At 40.2% G+C, this 25523-nt stretch overlaps 1 protein-coding gene across 6 annotated transcripts in view; it reads right to left on the bottom strand.

Moving 5' to 3' along the window:
• diaph2 (diaphanous-related formin 2) overlaps window positions 1-25523 on the bottom strand; it is a 1308662-nt gene that overhangs the window by 196849 nt on the left and 1086290 nt on the right. For all 6 annotated transcript variants that reach the window (XM_028815924.2, XM_051935345.1, XM_051935346.1 and 3 more), the window contains one exon: window positions 6406-6541. In XM_028815924.2, coding sequence (XP_028671757.2) covers window positions 6406-6541 — 136 coding nt within the window. The remainder of the gene's footprint in view (window positions 1-6405; window positions 6542-25523) is intronic.

Here is a 25523-nt window from a genome sequence, read left to right as displayed (position 1 = left end):
TTTAAGATCTCTCCAGAGATGTTCAATCGGATTCAAGTCTGGGCTCTGGCTGGGCCACTCAAGGACATTCACAGAGTTGTCCTGAAGCCACTCCTTTCATATCTTGGCTATGTGCTTAGGGTCGTTGTCCTTCTGAAAGTTGAACCGTCGTTCCAGTCGGAGGTCAAGAGCGCTCTAGAGCAGGTTTTCATCCAGGATGTCTCTGTACATTGCTGCAGTCATCTTTCCCTTTATCCTGACTAGTCTCCCAGTTCCTGCCGCTGAAAAACATCCCCACAGCATGATGCTGCCACCTGGTGATGAGTGGTGCCTGGTTTCCTCCAAAGTGACGCCTGGCATTCACACAAAAGAGTTCAATCTTTGTCTCATCAGACCAGAGAATTTTCTTTCTTATGGTCTGAGAGTCCTTCAGGTGCCTTTTGGCAAACTCCAGGCAGGCTGCCATGTGCCTTTTACTAAGGAGTGGCTTCCGTCTGGCCACTCTACCATACAGGCCTGATTGGTGGATTGCTACAGAGATGGTTGTCCATCTGGAAGGTTCTCCTCTCTCCACAGAGGACCTCTGGAGCTCTGACAGAGTGACCATCGGGTTCTTGGTCACCTCCCTGACTAAGGCCCTTCTCCCCGGATCACTCAGTTTAGATGGCCGGCCAGCTCTAAGAAGAGTCCTGGTGGTTTCGAACTTCTTCCACTTACGGATGATGGAGGCCACTGTGTTCATTGGGACCTTCAAAGCAGTAGAAATTTTTCTGTAACCTTCCCCAGATTTGTGCCTCGAGACAATCCTGTCTCGGAGGTCTACAGACAATTCCTTTGACTTCATGCTTGGTTTATGCTCTGATATGAACTGTCAACTGTGGGACCTTATATAGACAGGTGTGTGCCTTTCCAAATCATGTCCAGTCTACTGAATTTACAACAGGTGGACTCCAATTAAGCTGCAGAAACATCTCAAGGATGATCAGGGGAAACAGGATGCACCTGAGCTCAATTTTGAGCTTCATGGCAAAGGCAGTGCATACTTATGTACATGTGCTTTCTCAATTTTTTTATTTTTAATAAATTTGCAAAAATCTCAAGTAAACGTTTTTCACATTGTCATTATGGGGTGTTGTGTGTAGAATTTTGAGGAAAAAAATGAATTTAATCCATTTTGGAATAAGGCTGTAACATAACAAAATGTGGAAAAAGTGATGCGCTATGAATACTTTGCAGATGCACTGTATGCACCTTTCTGCTATGTTTCTGATAAAATAATCCAATATACCAGGCGTGAAGCAGGATTTTCCCCAGAACTATACACTACACAAAAAGTAAACCTGTGCTTAAACAGGAACAACAGGAAACATCACACTTGCGCAGACTATGCCAAGAATTTACTGGTAAATTGATGGGATCAGGACTAAGCCAGAGTCAAGTGTTCTGGGAAACTCAACGAGGCAATATCAAGAAACTAGGCAGAGTTCCCTTCTTGGTGATGTCAGCGTGCAGACATTTGATCATTGCCCCTGGTGGCATTGGGGTCCCTGGTGATTTTAGCATGCACTCTACTGTTCTCGATCCTACCATTTCATTATCAGCCGTGAAGCACTGTATACGATAACTTTCTGGGTTATGCATATAAACTACCGCCCATGTTGCCTGTAAGCTGATTGGGGCTGCACACCATTTTACCAGGTGTCATGCAGCTACCACCTTTGAACTGTTGCGTATCCGCTCGCTCATCCTCCCATGCTGCACACCTGCGAACCCCATGCATTCCTCAGGGGATCTGCTCATCATTTGTGTGTTGGTGTTTGATGATGCATGATATTTCATAGGCAACCATCCTTCCTCCTCCTGCTCATTTGTGTCGGTGTGTATGTGTGTGTATGTAGGTTTGCGATGTTCGGTACTTCACTAGGAATCCAAGGTCCCACAACACCAACCAAAACATACCATGCAGGGGTTCACCACCGTAGACCAGAAGTACTAAAACAATCAATTAAAAACAACAGACAGACCATTAGCTATCACTGAATAAATGTGAAAAATACATTGTGTCAGATCAGTGACTACTATAAGTCGTATACTGCCTACTTCTACTGAACAAAAACACCCAGCAAAAACATATTTCACAATTTCATTATAGGTTAATAGAATGGACTAGCTCCATTGTAAATGGAAAGAAATGCACTTTCATTTTCCTTTCAGCATTTTGTTAGAAGTTTGTTCTGAAGAGACATGAGTGAACTTGATGGTTATGGATGGTCTATTGTCTCATTCTGAGAAGCAAGAACGTGCATACAAGATGCTGCAGTATCATTAAATATTAAAAAAAGGGCTACATTTGTATATATTTTTCTAAGAATTATGAAACCAGTATCCCTGTGACCTATAAATGCAACGAGCCAAATTGCTTAGCAGCTCAGTATCTCTACAAATGACCTACATCTTAAGTTGCACTTAGGGGGCCTGCCTGTTTTGTCACCATAAAGAGCTGAAGCGTGCACGGCTCATCTAGCATTACAGACCTGCTTTACAGGCAGCACTTCAAAATGTGCATTTAAAAAGGAGTTCAAACACAATATACACTGCTGTAAGCTTTACAGTAAGTGATGTCTTATAACATTCAGTTGACTATAGTGCAGCCTTTGGAGGGAAATCACTTTTTACAAACACTTAAATAGAAAAACATAAAAGTAACCTTGAGGTTTGGGAACAGACACATTTAAAGTATACTTTATCCAAGTTAAGAATTACAGGCTAATATATGAACAGTACCAGTCTCAGTACTGTAGCTGTGGTGAGTTTAAATTTATTTTGAAAGATCTTAAATATGAACAAATGAATGTTGAAGGCAGCATAGAAAACACCATCTTCTTTTCATGAAGTAAAATCTTATGCTGTCATGTAAAGGGAGTAAACAACTAGAGATAATGCATGTTACCGGCTCTAGGACCATCATCACAGCGTCCCATAGTAAACAGATGTTTTCTGCAAATTATGAGGTTATGTTATTCTTGAGAATATAGCATCCTCTGGCAAGTGTTCAGTTAGTAAATCGCTACAGTATAAAATATGATGGACAGCAAAATCAAGGAAAAATAAACTTCTTGTTTTTCCAGTCTCTGGAGAAGTAAAAATAAAAGATCAAGAAGCACAGTACAACTGTGATTTATGGAAATGACTTTACTATAGGAAGTCTGAAGATGAGCTACCAAACACATTTCTGAACCAAAGAATGTGAATGACTACAGCAGACTGATTAGCCTGAAGCAAAAAGACAAATGGCAAAAATGTTCATATTATTTAAGGTTTAGCAAAGAATAGAGTGGAAGAGAGCAGATGCTGTACTTTTTCGTTCCTCAGGGAAGTCTCTCAACCCAGAAACCAAATCTTCAGTTTCTTAAAACCACATAGCAGAGGACCTTGTTAGGGCCAGGATTACATAAATTGGTAATGGCAATGCAAGATGCCAAGCCAATGTAATAACATCTACACTACTATAGGATGTATATTATTTTAAGCATGCTGAGCGCCCTAGAAGGTGTGTTCTGGGTTGAATCAGGCTAATTTCCCCCAGGCACCTATAGTGCAGTAAAACCATAATTGTCAATGCTTGTTTGACCCCCGAACAAAAGATGGAATACCAGTGTTAGGCTTACTAACAGCTCGGAGGCCGAGTAGCACAGTTGCCTTAGTGGAGGTACAACCTTGTGCCCCTGGATCAAATGCCCAGCCCACACTGACTTTGGATGGAATTCAAGGGAATAGATGGAAGTAACCTCAAGATGGGATATAAATTTTGCTCTTTAGCTAGCACTTGGATGAATGCAGGGCCAGGAGGACAGCTGATGGCATGCCCTTGATGGTTATTGATGTCAGTGGCATTGCTCTGTAAATTCTGGGTACGAGCACAGCTTGAAATATCCCTGCTCTTTTTTCCACAATATGAACTGTAAATGCCGTAATAAAAATGAACTGGGTTTTACTTATGATCATGTCTGTTTGTTTTACAGGACACAGAGGTCACACTTATGTACTTCTTATCCTTCTCTTTATCAATGAATTATTCTTGTGTTCCTTATGTATGCAGTATATTGTATAGTACATGGATTACATGGAGATTCTTCTCATCTCCCTCAGATCTTCTGTGTGCATGTGTAAGTGCAGTATGTTATATCTTAAAGGTAAATTAGGCTGTTATATACGTAAAATCCTTAGATGGGTACCAGAGAAGTTCAAAATGTGGGTGGACAAATTTATGTTGAGGTACCTGTGAATGTAGTAAGGGCACAAATGTTGGAAAAGAAGCTTCCTCATCTGTTTCTATAAAGGAACTGAAATTGCATATTCTATGGAAGTAGAAAATAAAAGAACTGGAAGCAAATTATTACAGTATAATTGTGATTTATGGGTACAGCTTTACTATATGAAGTCTGAAGATGAACTACCAAACAAACTTCTGAGCCAAAGAATGTGAATTATCACAGTAGACCATATTTTTTGGAATATGAAAATAAATTCACTTTGCTCTCTAAGATCTCATCGATTATTATTTTGTCTAATATCCCAAACACTCACATGGTACATTAATCACTGACTCTAAATTATGAGGAGTGAGTGACTGTGGGTGCGTGGTTGATTGTGCTCTGGCAACCATGTGCCCATGAACTGGGCAGCTTCAGAAATGGATGGATGAACAGTTTGGATGGATGAACAGTTTATCAGTTTTCCTGGTGACATACAAATCACTGCATGGTGCAATTATTTATATTGAACAAAGGATTAAGGGTAGAACCAGATTTAACCCAAAATGCAATATCAAAAAATGGAAAAATTAGTGCCTCAAACATCAGACAGTAAGCCTTTTCCCAAGATTTGCAACTAACAATTGATAGCTTTCTAAGCTCAAGAAAGTTCTTCAAGTGAGAAATGTTTGTCAAAACTCCAGGGTCAATGAGACAAAACACCTTCTAGTAGCCTCTGGACATGCTACACCACAAGTAATAGAATGCAAAATGGAAAATCACTATCCACTATTATTTAGGGGCATACCATAGTAGCATTTGTCATCCCTCTCCAAACTTTTCTGTGTTTGTATCATACTGGAAAAATAATGTTTGCTCCCAGTGGCTTATAACAATTGCCTTTTTGGGCATACTGAACAGCTGCCTCAATTGTATAGACCCTGTCTACTGTCACTAGCATGTAGGAGAGCTCTACATTTGTCACTGAAAGGTCCTCTCCATTAGGTTCCACTTCAGACAAGAACTGCTATTGTTCCTTTTCTGCTCCTTTTCTGCTAGATAGGTAGGTCCACGCAAAATCTATTCATCCATACATTTTCTATAATTGTCTTTTACAGTAAAGACTCATAGAAATAAGAAACCAAGCATATTTCTACAAAGAGAGGCCCTAGTTGGTTTAATGCCATGTCCGTATAATGGACTGAACTAGCAGCCATAAACAGTTTACAGTTTAATTACAGGTCTAAAAAGACACATTTGTATTTTAAATTGTAAATAACTACACTAAAAGCAACCTACCAAAATGGAAAATAAGCTGACAGCCAAAATTTAATAAAATTATTCTGACCTTACAGAATGGTGGACAGCAAAATTGCCCATAGGCTATCACTATCCAGCCTATAACTTGTGTAGTGTTTACAATATCCCTGGTCTAATGGCAGTGTTTAAAATTTTTTGTACTAGTCAAAAATCAGGACTCTGATTTTAAAAGCCATATTATATTATGGGGACAGTAACTGAGAGGGAAACATCAAACATTAAACATCTCTAAGTTTTCATATGTTTTGGTCATCCAACTCAAGTTTACATTGTATTTTTTGTATGCTTAAAAGGAGGGAATGCCTGAAGTGATCAGTTCTTTAAAGTATGAAATGAAGAAAATACATACAGCAGGGGAAAAATTAAAATAATGAGCAGAGGGCAAAAATCGTGCTTTGGTTAGTTACTCTATATCAGACAATCAAGTGATTTGAGCAAGGATTTTACAGCATTAAGAGCCAAATGCTATGATTTACTCCATTCTGAACAATGCTGAATGTTAACAATGAAGTGCATTTCCAAGGACAGTGGGGTTAGGCCAGGCTTATCTACTCCTCCTTTACACATGCTATAATTTAAGGGCTCACAAAATAACAAAAGCAAAAAAATCAAAACCTCAGCATTTCATGGAGAAAAAGAGCCTTGCTCAGGGGGATTCTAAATAAATCAAACACAGCTACTGAATATACAGCCTGATTTGTTCATTGTGTACACAGCCTAACAATGGATACATATTAAAAATGATGAATTCTTCACTGTAAATGACAAAGCAGAAGTCCTTTAATGCTAATTAGAACACAGTATTATCTATTCTCTTTGCACACACAACCTTGCGCCGGGGCTTATGACCTACCTTTGTTCATGTCAATCAGCTGCTTCTTCTTCTGCTGTCTTTCTAGCTTCTCTCTCTCGGCTTTTTCTTTGGCCAGTTTGGCTCTTTTGACCTTCTCCTCCATTTCTCTCTTCTTATGATTCTCCTTCAGTGCCTCCTGTGTGTGATAAAGTTGAGAGAGAGTGAGAGAGAGAGAGAGTCAGGACTACAGGACAACTCTGGTGATTTTCAAAGTCAACATCAAGGCCTGAAAACAAGTTGCACAGAGTACATAAAAATCATACATCAGACTTAAGAGCATTATTTTTTTTGTTATTTAAATTTTTTTTTAATGCACATGTTGGAAAGGCTTACCCACTACCATAATTTGAGACAGCAGAATAACTGGTCATAGACTTGGATTTATGGCTTAACAATGCATATTAATTTTCATAATATTTACCTCATTAATGAATATAATATTTACATATTTTTTCAAAATAATATTGTAATAAAATGTAAATTTAAATAAGTATATAGCATTCAAAATAGACATAACCACACTTTAGTCTGCCTATGTTCACCACACTTTTTCTATCTGTTTTAAGTGGCTCAGTGCACAATAACGAGTTTATTTTGTCTTATACGAATAGTCTACATTTCGTGCTTTGATTTCTATAACTTTAAATGCCATGATACACTCAACCATCTGGATAAAGTCACAGATGTTTGACAGAGGCTGTGACCCAACACCTGTTCTTTAAATAAAGTCATCAAACTCATCAACTCTGAAGCAGATAAAATCTCTGCTACTGATAAAAATCAAAATTTACAAGGACAGAATGACCTAATCTTAAAATTGTCACGTGAAACAAATTTCTGAACTTGAAGAACAAGGAAAGTCTGACTTGCTTTGAAAAATGTAAACCCGTCATTAATGGCATGCACCAACTTGGCACTATGAATCCAGATTAACCTTTAAAGGTAAGCTGGAGCAGCTCACCCTCCAATTACCCTCCAAGCAGGGTTTTCACAATAGATCCAAGAAAATCATGAGAGCCTGTGAAATGCATATTAACCAAGCAAAAGATATTGATAGGTGATTTCTGTACACACCCTAAATTGTTATTTGAAGATAGTACAACAGAGCAAAGCAAGGATTAACTGAAGCAATCATTCATAGGCTCCCTTCAGATAAAATGCAGAACAAGAAAACACATTGATGAAAGGCTGGTTGCATTCATTAAGCTCCAGAGACAAGTCTCAAGGTATGGGAAGTTGTATTAAATATTCTTAGTTGATAAACTGACATAATAGTAAAACCTCACTTACTTCTTAAGCCTTCTAAGTTAATTGAAAGCCATGTCATTATTTATTACTACAGTATACTTAGTCAGAAGTCATAGATGTAATAGACTTGAGCAGAACATAGATGCTTAACTACACTGAAATGTGAACTTAAAGAATAAAATACAGCATGTCACCAAGCGATCACTCATCCATAAATGAACCAGGGTTTTTATTGTAGTTTTGGCAAACACTGCAAACCAGGGCAGCTTACAAGTTACTTCTCAATCGTTTAAACATGCATACATATATGTCTATGAACAAATGCTCTGTATAAAGTTCGCAACACCCTTAGTTTGGTGGTTTAGTATCCTGATGTTATAGGACATGCTGTCAGGATGTGAGTTACTTCTTTACCACGAATATACATGGACTTGGATCAATTTGTAGAAAAGAAGAACTAAAAAAAATGGTATGATTTTTGTAATCAAAAGATGTTAACAAAGCTGAAGTTCACACCTGTTCATGCCCTCAATTCTTTTTTCCAGAAAACTTAACATGATAGAGTAGAGACGTTCCAAAATGTTAGCAAAAATTTAACAGATACTGAGCAGACAGGTGGCCATCAAAATCAACAACTGATGAGAAGCAGGAAAAAGATAGCACCATCATTATCATCAACACAAAAAGAAAGGAAATCACCTAAAAACTAGAGATATTACCCAGTTGCTGGTAACAATGAGGTGAAAGAAACTGTGCACAAATGGTTTTGCAATAAACCAGGCAGGAGGTGATACTGAGAGTTAATGAATTATATATATATATATATATATACTGTGGTGGGCTGGCGCCCTGCCCGGGGTTTGTTTCCTGCCTTGCGCCCTGTGTTGGCTGGGATTGGCTCCAGCAGACCCCTGTGACCCTGTAGTTAGGGCATAGCGGGTTGGATAATGGATGGATGGATGGATATATATATATACACCACACACACACACACGCACACACACGTATATATACACAAACACACATATTAAAATGCAGATTTCTTAGGTACAAATATCTAGCACTGGGTAAGATCTCCTTTTATCTCCAGAGAGGCCTGAATTCTCTGAGGTAGGCTTTCAGCAAAGGGATGAAAACATTTCTTAAGGTCTTTGATTGCACTGCAGAGCTCTTGCAGATTTCTTGGTCACAAATTCATGCTGTGAATTTGGATTCATGCTGTAATTAAAGTGAGCTGTGGGGACTGTGCAAGCCATTACAGTAAACTGAAGTCAGTGTTACTGACATGTTTATGGAACCAGCTTGAAATGATGTTTGCTTTGTGACACAGAGTATTATCCTGCTGGAAGTATCCATGTGAGAAAAGAGTAGGCTGTGGTCATTAAGGAATTCACATGTTCAGTAACAAAGATTAGCACTTAAAGGACACTCAGCTGGTATTATCAGGTCTAATCTGTGCAAAAAAAAAAAAATTCTCAAGTTATACCAGAAACACCAACAACACCAGACTGTACCATCACCACAAAACAAGATCCATGGATTTATGATGTTTATATCAAATTCTGAGCCTACCAGCTGCACATCACAACAAAAATTTAGATTCTTTAGGCCAGGTGACATTTTTCTAACCTTCAACTGTCCAACTTTGGTGATCACATGCTTAGTGTACATTTATGTTCTTAGCTGATAGCCTTTCTGCTGCTGTAGCCCTTCCACCTGAAAGCCCCTTGTGTTGTGCATTTAGGGGTGCTCTTCTGCACATTATTTTTGATTAGAGCCATTTGTTTGTGTTTTGTAATAGCTTAAACAGATCAGGCAATTTTCCTATGACCTGTTTTCAGTCACCAAACAGCTGGCCACTTGATGTTTTTGTATATTAGAACATTCTCTGTAAATGCTATAGCCTACAGTGCATGAATGTCCCAGGGGAACAGCAGCTTCTAAGACACTGAAACTGCAATCTTTGGCACCAACACCAACACTCAAACCAGCTTAACGTCACTTAGATCACATGGATTGCTCATTGTACTGTTTAGACCGATAACAACTAAACAGTTTGTCAGATGTATGCTGCATATATTGAGTTGTAGTCACTTTACTGGCTTTTTTGGAAGAGTAGGCTATTTTCATGTACTGACTCTTTGCACATAATAAAGTGGCCAAAAACTGTCTTTATCTGTATATAAACAGAATACAGATATTTCTGCACACATACATACACTATATGAATATATATGAGGGATGTTCAAAACGTTTCTGCACTTTTTTTTAAACACTATTTAGTAAGAATTTCCAAAACAAATGACACCACTTTTCTACATAGTCACCTTCCTTTGCGATGCAATGTTCCCAGCATTGTACTAACTTTTTAATGCCCAATTACTACTCCTCCCGCCTTTTCCAACCGTTTCAAACGAAAATACAATAGTGCGGAAACTTTTTGAACGTCCCTCGTATTTATTTACAGTTAGAACATATATAGATTAAGTAGCTTGCTAATTATCACATGACTTTGAGGTTGGAATTGACAAATGACTGCTGTAAAGTTAATTTCCTAAAATGCCACATCACACTTATTGTATTTATTGGGAACTCATTGATTTCCTTTACTGTATGTCTCTTTTTGCAAAAAGTGTATTTGCAATATGTCTACAAATTCCACATGCAGAGTTTATCAGAAGATACAATCTTACAGGCTGCATAGTATTTTATTCTTTGTTGTACACTTGCTTTTCTTTGAAAATACTGCAAACAGGCCTTGCAAGACATACTGCATATAAACTGTCATGATGATAATGTGACAGTGTGTAACTATTAATAAGAGAGAATGTATAGTGAAAATGGCACAAATCAGATAGCAGATTCTGTAAAAATCAAAAAATGTGGGAAAGTTGTCAGTTCCTAAATGGCTGGTGTTTCACTTCTCTTAAAGAAATTCAGTGTGTGGTGATTAAATAAGAGGCTCATGTTGCTGCAGTGGCTATTACTCACTTACTGAACATGTTTAGATTTCACCCTTTAGGCATAACATTTAGAAGTTGTTATGCTATGTGAACTTATCTGTTTTAATAATTATCTGGCTAATAACCTGAATAGTTAAACAGGAAATTTAATAAAGTAAAAATGTAATTAAATGCACATTAAGCACTCAGACACATTTTCAAACAAGTTTTTCAGGAATAAAAAAAGCACAGGAAGCTCTTCTTCTTAACATCTGTGCCTGCTACAATATGTTGATAACTTGCTGCTAGAGACTGAATCAAAGGAAGACAATTTATCATTACTTAATGGGTTATTATAGCTGCTATTGTAAGCTAGTCAAAAGATAAATCTCAAGAAACTCCAAATAGCTCACTGCCAGATGTCATGTCTAAGCACAGTCATAAAATAAGAAGGCCATGCCAAAACTAGTGTAAAACACAACCATGACAAAGTTTACAATATGAATATGGAGGTCAAACATTTTATTATTTTTAATTTTTATGAAATGGCACCATCATGGCAAATAAAACTCTGAATGTGCCATTCCATTTTAGTTCAAATGACTAAGGAAATGATTATTTTTATGGGGTCTGCATGGTCCAGCTGCTAACTAAACTCACACAGCTATATTCACATGTTTTCAAAATGGCTACACTCAAAGTAGTAAAGCCAGCCTATAGCATGTGTACACTAAATAAGTTACAGAATGTACAGGGCTGTCACCATTTAGAAATGCAAAGCCAGGGCACAGGTGGCATCTACAATAATGGAGTTGCTCTTATAATTTGTGTTCTTCTTTTATATCTGTTTTAGAGAGACTACACAAAACTAAATGCTTATCATCATACCTGACTTTTTTTTGTATTTATATATTGTCATGGTTCAACCCATCACCCTGAATCAAGCCCTCTGGCAGCATAGCAAGAACTCCAGGTTGAGAATTCCACATGCCTTAAAGCCTGCCCTCTTCTAGTTGCATCAAGGAATAATAGGTATGATCGCCAGGTCATGCCAATGAAGGGCACCTGGAAACTGAGGGTCATTTTATACCACCCAAGGTAGAAAGATAATAATGATGTTTTTTACATCTCTCTGAGAATATACAAAAAACAAAGGATAGTGGAGTTTTGCCTTTCTTTTCAAAAGAAAAGATCTCTACCAAGGAAGCTGTGCTAGGCACCTCACTGGGGACAAATCACACAGAATGACAGAAGATTTGTCAAGGGGGGAGAAAGACTCATGTTAACTGCTTGCAAAAACAAGCAAGAATTTTGTAACTTAAAAGGATTTTCCCAAGGAGTCTCATCTAACATTGCCATGCATACCATAGAATGAGGTAGAAAACTGGTCCATAAAGTTGAAAGCAGCCACAGGTAAAGCCAACCAGGGCATAACAGCAAAAAATTAAACATATATAATATATAATAAATTGATACTTAGGACTGGGGATACAGTTAATTGATGGTTTTATGGCATCTACTGTAGAAGTCAATGAGAAATTACACAATAGCATCCATGATTGAAATCAGTGTTATTTGGCATGTGAAAATTAAAAAACAAGTTTTGTAAAAGGAAAAAAAAAAAACTAAGTAAATGTTAAGTCTACAATAGAATGTCCATCCATCCAAAAACCAATTCAAGGTTGCTTGGTGCTGGTGCTGGAACCCGCAGTAGAGACAACTGGGAGCAAGGCAAGATCCAGTACCAGTCTAAATGGTGAAGAGGTCACCTGCACCAAACCATTTTAGAGTCAACAACTGCCTTAACATTCAGTTCAAAACTGAGGATGGAACTTTAAATACAGGTTTGCTCTTATCATCTAAATATTATTATTTCTTTAGGTTACTTTCTTAGGTTAAACATTTTACTGTGGACAATGTTCCATATAAAGTTTCAGTTTTTTATTTGTTTAGATATAGTTTACCAAACAAGTACAACATTAAATGTAAGTAAAGTCATTTTTTTTAAAATAAATGTTTATTGCAAATGGAAATATAAAAATTATGAAAGAAATCACTTCAAAACTCAAAATACTTGTTTTTCAATAAATTGAGGTATATGTGTTCTTTTTATTATATTAAAATAAAAAGACTGTTATACCAACTGTGAAGAAGCTGACAAAGCATATGTGCAATCCTTAAGTAAACCCGACTACTAAAAGGTAGTGTCAAAGAAACCGAACAGCCAGTACAGAATTGCAAGAAGTGAATAAAGTGCACACATACTCTCTCTCTCTCTCTTATAGGCTTCTTCAAAGGTTTTCATTTCTACAGTATACTTTATGTGTTCATCTTGAAAATATTTTTATGTTCTTATCATGAGCAGGCAAATGAGAATCCACAAGCAGGGAGTTTATCTATTTGCTCCTTCCTGGTCCAATATAATGAGTGCAGACACTCAGCCCTGTATAAATCTCCTCGGGCTTACTGCATATGTCATGCTCCCCGTTAAGACAAAGGGATTACAGGGATTGTCTCTGTGAAAGGGTAAGGAAAACATATCATACTAGTCAATAGCTTCTCCTACTAGAATTCCAAGGACAAATACAAGGCTGTCAGCTTCTCCTTGTCAGATTACAAGGACAAGAAAAGGATACAATAATTTGCTGCTTAGTCGTTTACATAAACCACAAGGGGAATATTCTTTGTCCTCAAACTTTCTTTAAAATCAGGCCCCTAAAGAGCCACCATATCAGACACACTTTTATTCCATTAAAAGGTCAGATTTTAATCTTGAAGCTGCTCTTGATGTGGTGTCTAAAGGAAACAATAGTTGCAATCAGCTCATGTGATAATCATGACAGTCAGACAGATAGACAGAAAGACAGACAAGCTGCAGTAGTCAAAGACAAGCTTAACACAATAACAGCTGAGCTCAGGTCAGCTCTGGCTCATGCAGTAAAGTGAAGGTTTTCAATTAAGCAATTCTCTGAATTTAGCTAATCCATCTGTGAATCTTGTTTAATATGGAATGGTCATCAAAGTGTACTTGATGAATATCTTTGAATATTTTATTATAGTTTGAAAGGACTTAATTTTCTTAACTTTTTAGTGCTAACCAGTCAGCAGTTGGCAAAACATGAATTCTGGTCATTAAGTATTGTAATATAGTATCCTAAAGTCTGGATTATGAAACACAAGGATGCTCATCTAAATCCCCAAAGCTAAATAAATAAACACAGGGTACATCCATATTGTCACAGTTCACTCCTCCTTCATGCAACATGTTTTTCTCTTTCCCTAACTGAAGACTGGTTACCAGCAGAGGTATGACATGCCCCAGATGGTCACTGGGCATAAGAACCACTTATTTAGAGCAGTGAGGAAGTGAAAGGGCCAAGTTTCTCGGATCATGTGATGCACTAGCCAATGGAAGTGTTGGGTTCAGTGCACCTGCAGATGGTCAGAGGGAGAGAACTAAGACCTACTTTGGATGTGCCTACTGCATCTGCATCTGCCTACTGTATTAGAAAGAGCCTGTGTAGAGTTTATATAAGAGATGGGGAGTCCATCGGGGTCACCAGAGGCTGGTCCATGTAGTTATTGGAAGAACGCTAGTGATACAGCATAACACTTTATGTTTTTCTTTTACCAAAGACAGAGTGGCTGAAGTGTAAGATTTTGTTGTGGTCAGGTTGGGACCCTACTGTTTCACTATACTCATTGTGACAGTAGATGGCACTATACCAGTGTGTAACCCAACACAGACAGACACGGGAGGCACACTTATAAAAACACAAGATGTTTTTTATTGTTCTTCGCTCGTGTGAAACGTCATCCCTGTTCCCACAAGCCCACAACACAGTCCCAGCACAAACAGAGCACAAACATAATTTTCTTCTCTCTTTTCGTTCTCCTCCACTCCTTGGGTCAAACTTAGTCTTCTACCTTTCGACTCTGGCTCACTGAGTAGTGGCTGCTGGCTCCTTTTATAAGGTAACCAGAAATGCTCCAGGTGCTCGCTGACCTAATTCTGGTAGCACTTCTGGGTGTGGCGGAAGAGCTGCTCTTCAAGGCTCAGCAGCAGCTGCAGCACCCCCTGGATTCCAACAGGGCTGTATCCAACTTCATCTCCCATGAAGCCCTGCGGGAGTCCGAAGCACCACTATAAGCCATGGGGGCTGCCATTTAGCATCCGGGGGTGGAACTGTTCTGGCCACGCTTGCTCCCCCGGTCCTCTCAGTGATAAGGCGTCCCGGCTAGACAAGAACCCCGGCCGTCTGTGACACCATTAATCATTCAGAGACATATAAAATAATTTATTATTTAAATTTTGTCATCATTTGTCAATGACACGAACAGTAGCTCCTAGTAATATAATTTCTGGCAGCAGTTTAAAAATGCAATATTAAACTATTGCTTAATTTTTATTTAGGTAAAATATACTAACGCATATTTTTTGCGACTTACTGTTTTATTTATTAGGCACATGCCTCCTATCTGAATGAGTAACACTTGTAAAAATATGGGCTGATTTAATACATTTTAATTGCCAAATCAAACTGTTGTTAACACACTTGTATTGTCCTTTGAGTAAAACTACAAATTATTTTGTGCACATTTGTTGTTTAATCTTCATAAGAAGTCACCTTCAAGTTATAGCTTTTATTATCTTTTTTTTTTTTTTAAAAGACTTTTTGCCTACAAAGCAATCCATTTTCTTCATGAATCTGTTACTAAACATACTTACCTAAAATCAGGATTTGCAGAGCTGTAGCAAGTCCTGGTAACACTACATGCAAGTTGGTAACAAACACTGGACTGGTGACCAATTCATTAAAGGGAAACCAGCTCTCCAACACAAACATACTCGTCCATAATGGACCAATATACATCCATCCATCCATTTTCCAACCCGCTGAATCCGAACACAGGGTCACGGGGGTCTGCTGGAGCCAATCCCAGCCAACACAAGGCACAAGGCAGGAAACAATCCTGGGCAGGGTGCCAACCCACCGCAGGACACACACAAACACACCCACACACCAAGCACACACTAGGGCCAATTTAGAATCGCCAATCCACCTAACCTGCATGTCTTTGGACTGTGGGAGGAAACCGGAGCGCCCGGAGGAAACCCACGCAGACACGGGGAGAACATGCAAACTCCACGCAGGGAGGACCCGGGAAGCGAACCCAGGTCCCCAGATCACCCAACTGCGAGGCAGCAGCGCTACCCACTGTGCCACCATGCCGCCCCCAATATACATTCAGCAAATAAATTAAACATGCAGATCTTAAGGATGTGGTAGGAAAACTGCAAAGCCAGTTCCTAGTGCCTGGGATGGGAGCAGTAGGAACAAAATTCAGGAGTCTTTACCATGACCCACCATGCTTAGGGTTACCATACGTCCGGGTTTCCCCGGAAAGTTCTCTTTTTAGGCGCCTACCAGGCACCCAGGAGGATTTTACAAAAATGTCAGTTTGTCCGGGTTTACCACACTGTGGCCCACCGTTCCCAACCAGGTTTATTTATTTATTTTTTACTCACCTTCTTTTTTTGAAGTGTTATCTACTGTATTATTCTTAACAAACATCTGACGAACCTGCATGATTGGTTCTAAAATGATAAATTTTTGTGTCTTATGTTTTGGTTCAGGAAATATGGTAACCCCTAACCATGTTGCCTATTAAACTAGTCACCGATTTATAACCTTCTGCTTAGAATGTCACTTAATGTACTGCATGCCTGGCCAAACCCCTGGTTAAGCTTAAATGAATTAAAAAAAAAACAACCCTGCTTTCTGATTAATGTGATAATGTCATTACTAACTCTTGAAATGGTCCTTCATCAAAGGCTGATCAAGTAACATTTCCAGTTATTTTGTGACTATTGAATTTATTTTTGCAAATGAAGTAAAAATTAACCCTGATATTGCACACACATTAAAAGATAAACAAATAAAAAACAAAACAAAAAAAAAGCATCTCTCAAAAATGTTTCTTTTTTATATGTGAGCCACAGACTTGCCAGAAAATGAAAGAACATCTGAATACAAGCCCTTTCAATCTGAATGTAGTGTAGATTAAAGGGAACACTGAAGACCAAGTGAGTGGTACTTGAGGCCTCAGACTGACAAATGCATAGAGATGTCAGCTAAAACTTCAAGCTGAGAAAACATTGCAAACACATCCATAAAATTCTTAAATGACTAGAGTGAAAAGATAAAAAAGTTGTCTAATATTATTTTATTTCAAAAGAGGAACTGTTAAGTAATTATATGAAATGGTTAATGCAGTATGATGTAAATGAAATTTGTTGTATTATTCATCCTGGGAATGCCAGCACTTATTAGTATATGAGAGAACGCAGAGAAGGAATGTTTAATTAAAGGTTATGAATCAGTATGAGTAGAAAAGAAGGGACAAGTAAGAAGGCAAAACTTTCTATTTCTCACCCTGCTTTTTTTCTTATGTTATATAGAGTATAAGCCAGGCACAACTGCCACTTGAAATCAGACATTAAGCCAGCTTCATTTTCTCACACGGTGCCTGTGCTATTCAGTACAATGAAGAAGGATCTGCAAAAGAGCTCCTCAACTGAAACATAGTAAACACTCCTTAAATTAAATTAATTATATTAAAGATTAAATTAAACCCCCTCCTTTAACCGCCACCTTATCGTGGTGGAGGGGTTTGCGTGTCCCAATGATCCTAGGAGCTCTGTTGTCCGGGGCTTTATGCCCCTGGTAGGGCCACCCAAGGCAAACTGGTCCTAGGTGAGGGATGAGACAAAGAGCGGTTCAAACCTTCTATGATGAATGAAAACTTTGGACGCCGTTTTCCCTTGCCCGGACGCGGGTCACCGGGGCCCCACTCTGGAGCCAGGCCTGGAGGTGGGGCTCGATGGCGAGCGCCTGGTGGCCGGGCCTGCACCCATGGGGCTCGGCCGGGCACAGCCCGAAGAGGCAACGTGGGTCCCCCTTCCCATGGGCTCACCACCTATGGGAGGGGCCAAGGAGGTCGGGTGCAGTGTGAGTTGGGTGGTGGCCGAAGGCGGGGACCTTGGCGGTCCGATCCTCGGCTACAGAAGCTGGCTCTTGGGACGTGGAATATCACCTCTCTGAAGGGGAAGGAGCCTGAGCTAGTGCGCGAAGTTGAGAGGTTCCGGCTAGATATAGTCGGACTCACCTCGACGCACAGCTTGGACTCTGGAACCAATCTCCTTGAGAGGGGCTGGACTCTGTACCACTCTGGAGTTGCCCCCGGTGAGAGGCGCCGAGCGGGTGTGGGTATACTTATTGCCCCCCGACTTGGAGCCTGTACATTGGGGTTTACCCCGGTGGACGAGAGGGTAGCCTCCCTTCGCCTTCGGGTGGGGGGACGGGTCCTAACTGTTGTTTGTGCGTATGCACCGAACAGCAGTTCGGAGTACCCACCCTTTTTGGAGTCCCTGGAGGGGGTGCTAGAGGGCATACCTTCTGGGGACTCCCTCGTTCTGCTGGGAGACTTCAATGCTCACGTGGGCAATGACAGTGAGACCTGGAAGGGCGTGATTGGGAGGAATGGCCCCCCCGATCTGAACCCGAGCGGTGTTTTGTTATTGGACTTCTGTGCTCGTCACGGATTGTCCATAACGAACACCATGTTCAAGCATAGGGGTGTTCATATGTGTACTTGGCACCAGGACACCCTAGGCCTCAGTTCGATGATCGACTTTGTGGTTGTGTCGTCGGACTTGCGGCCACATGTCTTGGACACTCGGGTGAAGAGAGGGGCGGAGCTGTCAACTGATCACCACCTGGTGGTGAGTTGGCTTCGATGGTGGGGGAGCATGCCGGTCAGGCGTGGTAGGCCCAAACCTGTTGTGAGGGTCTGCTGGGAACGTCTGGCAGAGTCACCTGTCAGAAGTAGCTTCAACTCCCACCTCCGGCAGAACTTCGACCATGTCCCGAGGGAGGTGGGGGACATTGAGTCCGAATGGGCCATGTTCCGTGCCTCTATTGTTGAGGCGGCTGACCGGAGCTGTGGCCGTAAGGTGGTCGGTGCCTGTCGTGGCGGCAATCCCCGAACCCGTTGGTGGACACCGGTGGTGAAGGATGCCGTCAAGCTGAAGAAGGAGTCCTACAGGACCCTTTTGTCCTGTGGGACCCTGGAGGCAGCTGATAGGTACCGGCAGGCCAAGCGGAATGCGGCTTTGGTGGTTGCTGAGGCAAAAACTCGGGCGTGGGAGGAGTTTGAGGAGGCCATGGAGAACGACTTTCAGACGGCTTCGAGGAGATTCTGGTCCACCATCCGGCGTCTCAGGAAGGGGAAGCAGTGCAGTGTCAACACTGTATATGGTGGGGATGGTGCGCTGCTGACCTCGACTCGGGACGTTGTGGGTCGGTGGGGGGAGTACTTCAAAGACCTCCTCAATCCCATTAACATGCTTTCCAATGAGGAAGCAGAGCCTGGGGACTCAGAGGTGGGCTCCCCCATCTCTGGGACTGAGGTCACCGAGGTGGTCAAAAAACTCCTTGGTGGCAGGGCCCCGGGGGTGGATGAGATACGCCCGGAGTTCCTCAAGGCTCTGGATGTTGTAGGACTGTCTTGGTTGACACGCCTCTGCAACATCGCATGGACATCAGGGACAGTGCCTCTGGATTGGCAGACCGGGGTGGTGATCCCCCTCTTTAAGAAGGGTCATCGGAGGGTGTGTTCCAACTACAGAGGGATCACACTCCTCAGCCTCCCTGGAAAAGTCTATTCAGGGGTCCTGGAGAGGAGGGTCCGTCGGATAGTCGAGCCTCGAATTCAGGAGGAACAGTGTGGTTTTCGTCCTGGTCGCAGAACAGTGGACCAGCTCTATACCCTTAGCAGGGTCCTGGAGGGTGCATGGGAGTTTGCCCAACCAGTCTACATGTGTTTTGTGGACTTGGAAAAGGCATTCGACCGTGTCCCTCGGGGAATCCTGTGGGGGGTACTCCGAGAGTATGAGGTACCGGCCCCCCTGATAAGGGCTGTTCGGTCCCTGTACGATCGGTGCCAGAGCTTGGTCCGCATTGCCGGCAGTAAGTCGAACCCGTTTCCAGTGAGAGTTGGACTCCGCCAGGGCTGCCCTTTGTCACCGATTCTGTTCATAACTTTTATGGACAGAATTTCTAGGCGCAGCCAGGGCGTTGAGGGGGTCCGGTTTGGTCGGCTCAGGATTGGCTCACTGCTTTTTGCAGATGATGTTGTCCTGTTTGCTTCATCAGGCCATGATCTTCAGCTCTCTCTGGATCGGTTCGCAGCCGAGTGTGAAGCGGCTGGGATGAGAATCAGCACCTCCAAATCCGAGACCATGGTCCTCAGCCGGAAAAGGGTGGAGTGCCCTCTCAGGGTTGGTAGCGAGATCCTGCCTCAAGTGGAGGAGTTCAAGTATCTCGGGATCTTGTTCACGAGTGAGGGAAGAATGGAGCGTGAGATCGACAGGCGGATCGGTGCGGCATCCGCAGTAATGCGGGCGCTGCATCGGTCTGTCGTGGTGAAAAAGGAGCTGAGCCGCAGGGCGAAGCTCTCAATTTACCAGTCGATCTATGTTCCTACCCTCACCTATGGTCATGAACTATGGGTAGTGACCGAAAGAACGAGATCGCGAATACAAGCGGCTGAAATGAGTTTCCTCCGCAGGGTGTCTGAGCTTTCCCTTAAAGATAGGGTGAGAAGCTCAGTCATCCGGGAGGGGCTCAGAGTAGAGCCGCTGCTCCTCCGCATCGAGAGGAGTCAGATGAGGTGGCTTGGGCATCTGATCAGGATGCCTCCTGGACGCCTCCCTGGTGAGGTGTTCCGGGCACGTCCAACCGGGAGGAGGCCCCAGGGAAGACCCAGGACACGTTGGAGGGACTATGTCTCTCGACTGGCCTGGGAACGCCTTGGGATTCTCCCGGAAGAGCTAGAAGAAGTGGCCGGGGAGAGGGAAGTCTGGGCATCTCTGCTCAAGCTGCACCTCGCGACCCGACCTCGGATAAGCGGGAGACAATGGATGGATGGATGGATGGATTAAATTAAATATATACATAAAGGCAAGTTAAGCCATATGATTTAGTCGCTAGGCTAAATTCCTCAAACAAATCCAAAAGGCCATGATAATACATTTGATGAAAAGTTGTCATACTGCATCATTACTTCGAGTCCACAAAAAGTCCACTGTCAAAGTGAACAGTTTCATGGACAAACGCAGCGCCACTATTTTATTCACTAACATTTTTCAACATAGATTCCCCTTATAGTGTTCCTTTGACTAAATAATTAGCCTGCTATTGATTCCTCACATAACTGGATTCTGTTCAGATCTTACCATCCCATTCATGCTAAAAAATCTTCCAGTTTCACTTTCTCTCAGACATGGCGCTAAAGTTGACTTCGACAATAATGAAGCATTCAGAAAGTTGTTTTTTTTTCTTGGATATTCACAATCCTTCTTATATTGCAGATAAACCACATCCTCATTCTTTCTTTCCACCCATCCACTCTTTTATTATCCAATGGCTATTAAACATTTTCTAAATGCACAGTTCATCTAACTTGTGTCAAGTCGTTGCTCATGTTCTCTTTTATAAAATGGAGCTACTTTCTCAACTGCACACTTCATGTTGCAATGGGATTTGCTGAGTTGCTTGCTATACCCAGGATGATGTATTTCTACCCCTTTTTCCTTTTTTTCTTGTAATGGGGTAAACCTTTTACGTGTATTTTCCTTTGAAGATACGCACTGACACAACTCTTTACTAACTTTTCTGAAATATGTTATATTATACCTCAGCAGAATTAAACACATTTAGTATTTGAGAATGATCTCAGCTATGTTTTGACTCATTCACTTGATTCCTCTGCTTTCCAAATGGCTTTGCTCTCAATTTGAGATTGTGTCTTTTGTCCAAAATGGGTAGGGTGCTCAGCTCGGAATGAGATCCTGCCTTATGGAGGACTGAAGTTCAGACAAACACTGATAATTTCTGTTAATTTTATGGTGGCTCACCATTGCCATTATTGAAGGGACAGAAGTAAAAGAATGCACTGCCACATTTGGCTGTTAGGTTATGACAAATGTGTTCTTAGACATTTCAGGTAAGGAAGACTGAAATTTCAACATAAGGTCGAAATACTCACTAGTACATGTCACTAGAGATCTGATTGGCAAATGAAAGTAAGAATTTTACTTTACTTTGTACACATGACAATAATGACCATATACAGTAAACTTATAAAATATCTCAAATAATAGGGCTGTATTGGATTTTGTTGCATGTTGAAATTTCAAACAAAAATCCTCCTGCCTATGCAAAAATGTATTATGTTTCTTTTAAAAATACGCTGTAATTTAAACAGGTGAAAGAGAGGGGGACAAGTTACAGCTCATTCTGGGGAAGGTGTCCATGGATCAAGAAAGCTGTTGTAGGGCACTCTATTTCTCTTCATTACATCGATACTAATTTTTTTGTATTTTTACGCAATGTTTCAAAGACACCTTTAAAGAAAGAGAAGATGCCAAAAATGTATTTTGAACTACCAAGTAAGATTTTCATGTTTCCCTTTATATTTAGTAATAATTGCTTTTATGCTTACTTTGCCCTTCTGTCGTTTTAACCTCCCCTTGCCTTATTTCCTCTTGCTTTATCACTTTATTTCATTGCTGGTATATTAGTAACGAAGGCTCAAAGGTCTAAACATTTTGTTGCTAACATTATTTTTATTCCTTCAGCCGGGAATTATCCTTCATTTATTTTTTTTTTAAACTTTGCATATATCACAGACCTTCTCTGACTCCTACATAATTAAACCATTATCAGGGAGTAATAAAAAGCAAGCCTCAATTATTTAGAAATCATAAGAAGTACTGTATTGAAATATATTTTTAAAATCTACTTTGTTGTAACAATAATTTGTACAAATTAACGTGAATCATTCATTATACTATTCAGTGTCATACTGAACACAACCATACAGAGTTATGCTGCATCCAATTAGCAGTTAAAGCAGAAACATAATGAATATATTAAAACTGTCACGTTTTATATATGTATCTAAAAGAAGCAATGTGAGTGATTTAATCTTTGAGAGACACAGCCTTGCTATTAATGCATTTCTCATATTCTCAGAATTAGATGAGAAGGAGTCCTTTTACTCTTTAGTATTCATTTATTCTATTAAAAAATAAAGTGCTGAGACAATTATGTAATGTACTGTAGTTGCAATCTTAGCCTGTTAACTTCAAGCCATATGAAAGTCTGTAATGAAAACCAACAGCCCTTAAATATCCAAGATTCAAATTGCTGGAAAGCAGGTAAAAAATAAAATAATAATAATAATTCTTGACATTTATATAGCGCTTTTCTCACTAATCAAAGCGCTCATTCTTATAAATGTCATCAAGAGAGAACTTCTGTTACTATAATAAGGAAATCACTTTTTTGGGCTCATTTCAATTGCTAAGGAAATGCTAATCCTTTTAGAAGTTTGAAGAACAAGTGAAAAGTTCTCCTAGAAGTAAGCTCCATCTGATTTGAGTCTTTTGCAGCACCCAAGAAATGCGGTTCTGCTGGGTGCTTGCTTACGATAAAACATCTGAGGTGAAATCAAATTGAGACTGGCAAAGAAATCAACATTTACTAAAATGGGATATAGTTTTAAAGGACTTTGCTGATAGCTGACTCAATACCAAACTGTTGATTAGTCGGTTATTCAAAAATATTTCAATGGCACACAAAAACATCAATATCCTCTATTTCTGTTTAGACAGTTACAACCAAGAAGACATTGCAAATAATTTAAACTGCAGCAAGGCTTAGCAAGGTCACTAAGGGCTAATGACAGAACAGAAATAATTCCAAACAAGAAAATCAGTTTTTGGTTATTTTCTATTTTGGGTAAGTCTTTGCTTGGATTAGCAGATATGTTCATAATGATGAGCTTTAGAATGAGCATTTAACTTCATAAAACAAGATAAGCCATGTTCTTGTCAGCCCATTTGGAATTGTATAGTATTGATATATTTTTCTTCATTGATACTTGAGCTGACACAACCGGCCATCAAATCAAATAACTGAGTGCAAATAAGAGAATAGACTATTAATGGACTTTTCAAAGAAAAAGGGCTAACTACAGACAATGTGTCATTTTGACAACAGGTCTTTGAAAACAGGATAGCAAACACTAATCGATTCTTTAAGGAAAATTGCACCAAGTAATTGCTTTTGCACACCATGCAATCCTGTAGTCATTAAGGAAGATGAACACATACCTCATTCAGATTAACACATGTAAACATGTTGTGTTAATTAAATAACTTGAAATGTTTCATCTTTAGATAATCTCAACTAAGATACAATACTGAAGTAAAACACCCTGTATGTAAATGCAGCATTCTCTGGTCATCACTACTGCTGCCCAATTTATCAAAAAAAAAATCAATGGAAGATATAATTGCTTGGATTCATAACTTCCACAAAATATGTACGTGGTTCATTTGGAGAACCACTCTCTCCTCAATCACAATGTCAACAAAGCAAAATAACCTTTGTGTAAGGAGTGTAATCATTCTCAGGCCCCACAGCTTTACTGTTTAACAGGCCTCTACGAGAGTGTAGCAGGTTTAGATTTGTAACTTTGTCTTCAAGTGCAGATTTCCTTTCTTTAGAAATACAGACCATCTTGATTGGAACAGAACAGGAGTAAACAAAATGGATTTGAAGGGAACAGATATGGTCATATTTAAGGACAAAGACTGGGTGAGACATCATCTGCAATTATCTGAAAAAATAAGACTGTACCAACTTTGAAAACTCTGCCCCTCCTTAATGGATAGAGAAGTAACAGATTTAAATGAGCATCCTCATATCAAATATTTTGAGGCTCACTTGGTACAGCCTGAATCGAGAACGCACACAGCCTGCTATGCTGTACCTGTGGGAAGACCTCTGCTTCCGCTTTACTGGCACAGGACAACGACGAAGGCCACACATGTAAAAATGCCAGTGCATTGTGTCATGGTGTAATGAGGGATAGCAAGGATGAAAAATCAAACAGAGAAAGAGGGAGACAGCCCTAATATGACACTCTCGCAACTGCATTTAGCATTTGAATATTCTTTTAAAGCTCAACTGACGATACATGCATTTCTCTGTGTCACTGATGATGATGCTGATTCTTAGAAGTGAGGTATCCAGTAAAGCAACCTGTTCGGTATCTTTGGTATCACATCCATTCTTAATTTCTATTGGGGTGGGGGCAGTGTTGTATAGTAATAATAATATTTTGTTTCCACACTTAAGAATGTTTAGAGAATATTTCTACTTTATTTGAGTATGTCTACATTCACTTCCTATTCAAATGCAAATGGCTACTTTTATTCTGACATATCTTGTTAGCACATTCATAATTGCAACATTAAGCCAGAAAACAAACATGCTATGCAAATTCGCACAGTTTTTTACTCATTTACCTAAAATACAGGTTTCTCCCGCTTTAGGAACAACTACTTTACGAAAGTTCATGTATACGAAGAATCAAATGTGCAAGATGTTCAAAGGGAAAAGCTGAATGTTGGTGACGCACAATCTCCAGGCTCAGTGATTTCTATGGCTGATGCTGTAGCTTTCAGATGCTGTCCTTGCGTCAGCCTGTCAAAAGAGGTGGCACTTGATCCGCAAGCAGTACTGAGGTGTGCTTGTGTGTTCATGTATATTCACATGCTGTGATTCACTCACCTTGTCATATGTGACGCTCATGTCTTCATAAGGACCACAGGTCAAAAACAGATCATGAAACAATCAGAAAGGCTCCAGAAAAGCAAAAGGCCATTCTTTTGAATGTGAAACTAGAAAGTCTAAGTAAAGAGCTTTTTTAAACTTCATTTAGTGAAGGGAAATTCTTTCTTAGGAGTTTGTTTTGATGACTAGTTTTATTACTAAATTAAATGTGTCAATT

The sequence above is a fragment of the Erpetoichthys calabaricus genome, chromosome 12, assembly GCF_900747795.2.
Source record: "Erpetoichthys calabaricus chromosome 12, fErpCal1.3, whole genome shotgun sequence".
Lineage (NCBI taxonomy): Eukaryota > Metazoa > Chordata > Cladistia > Polypteriformes > Polypteridae > Erpetoichthys > Erpetoichthys calabaricus.
The sequence above is the reverse complement of the archived record's forward strand: the minus strand, read 5'-3'. Positions and strand labels throughout refer to the sequence as shown.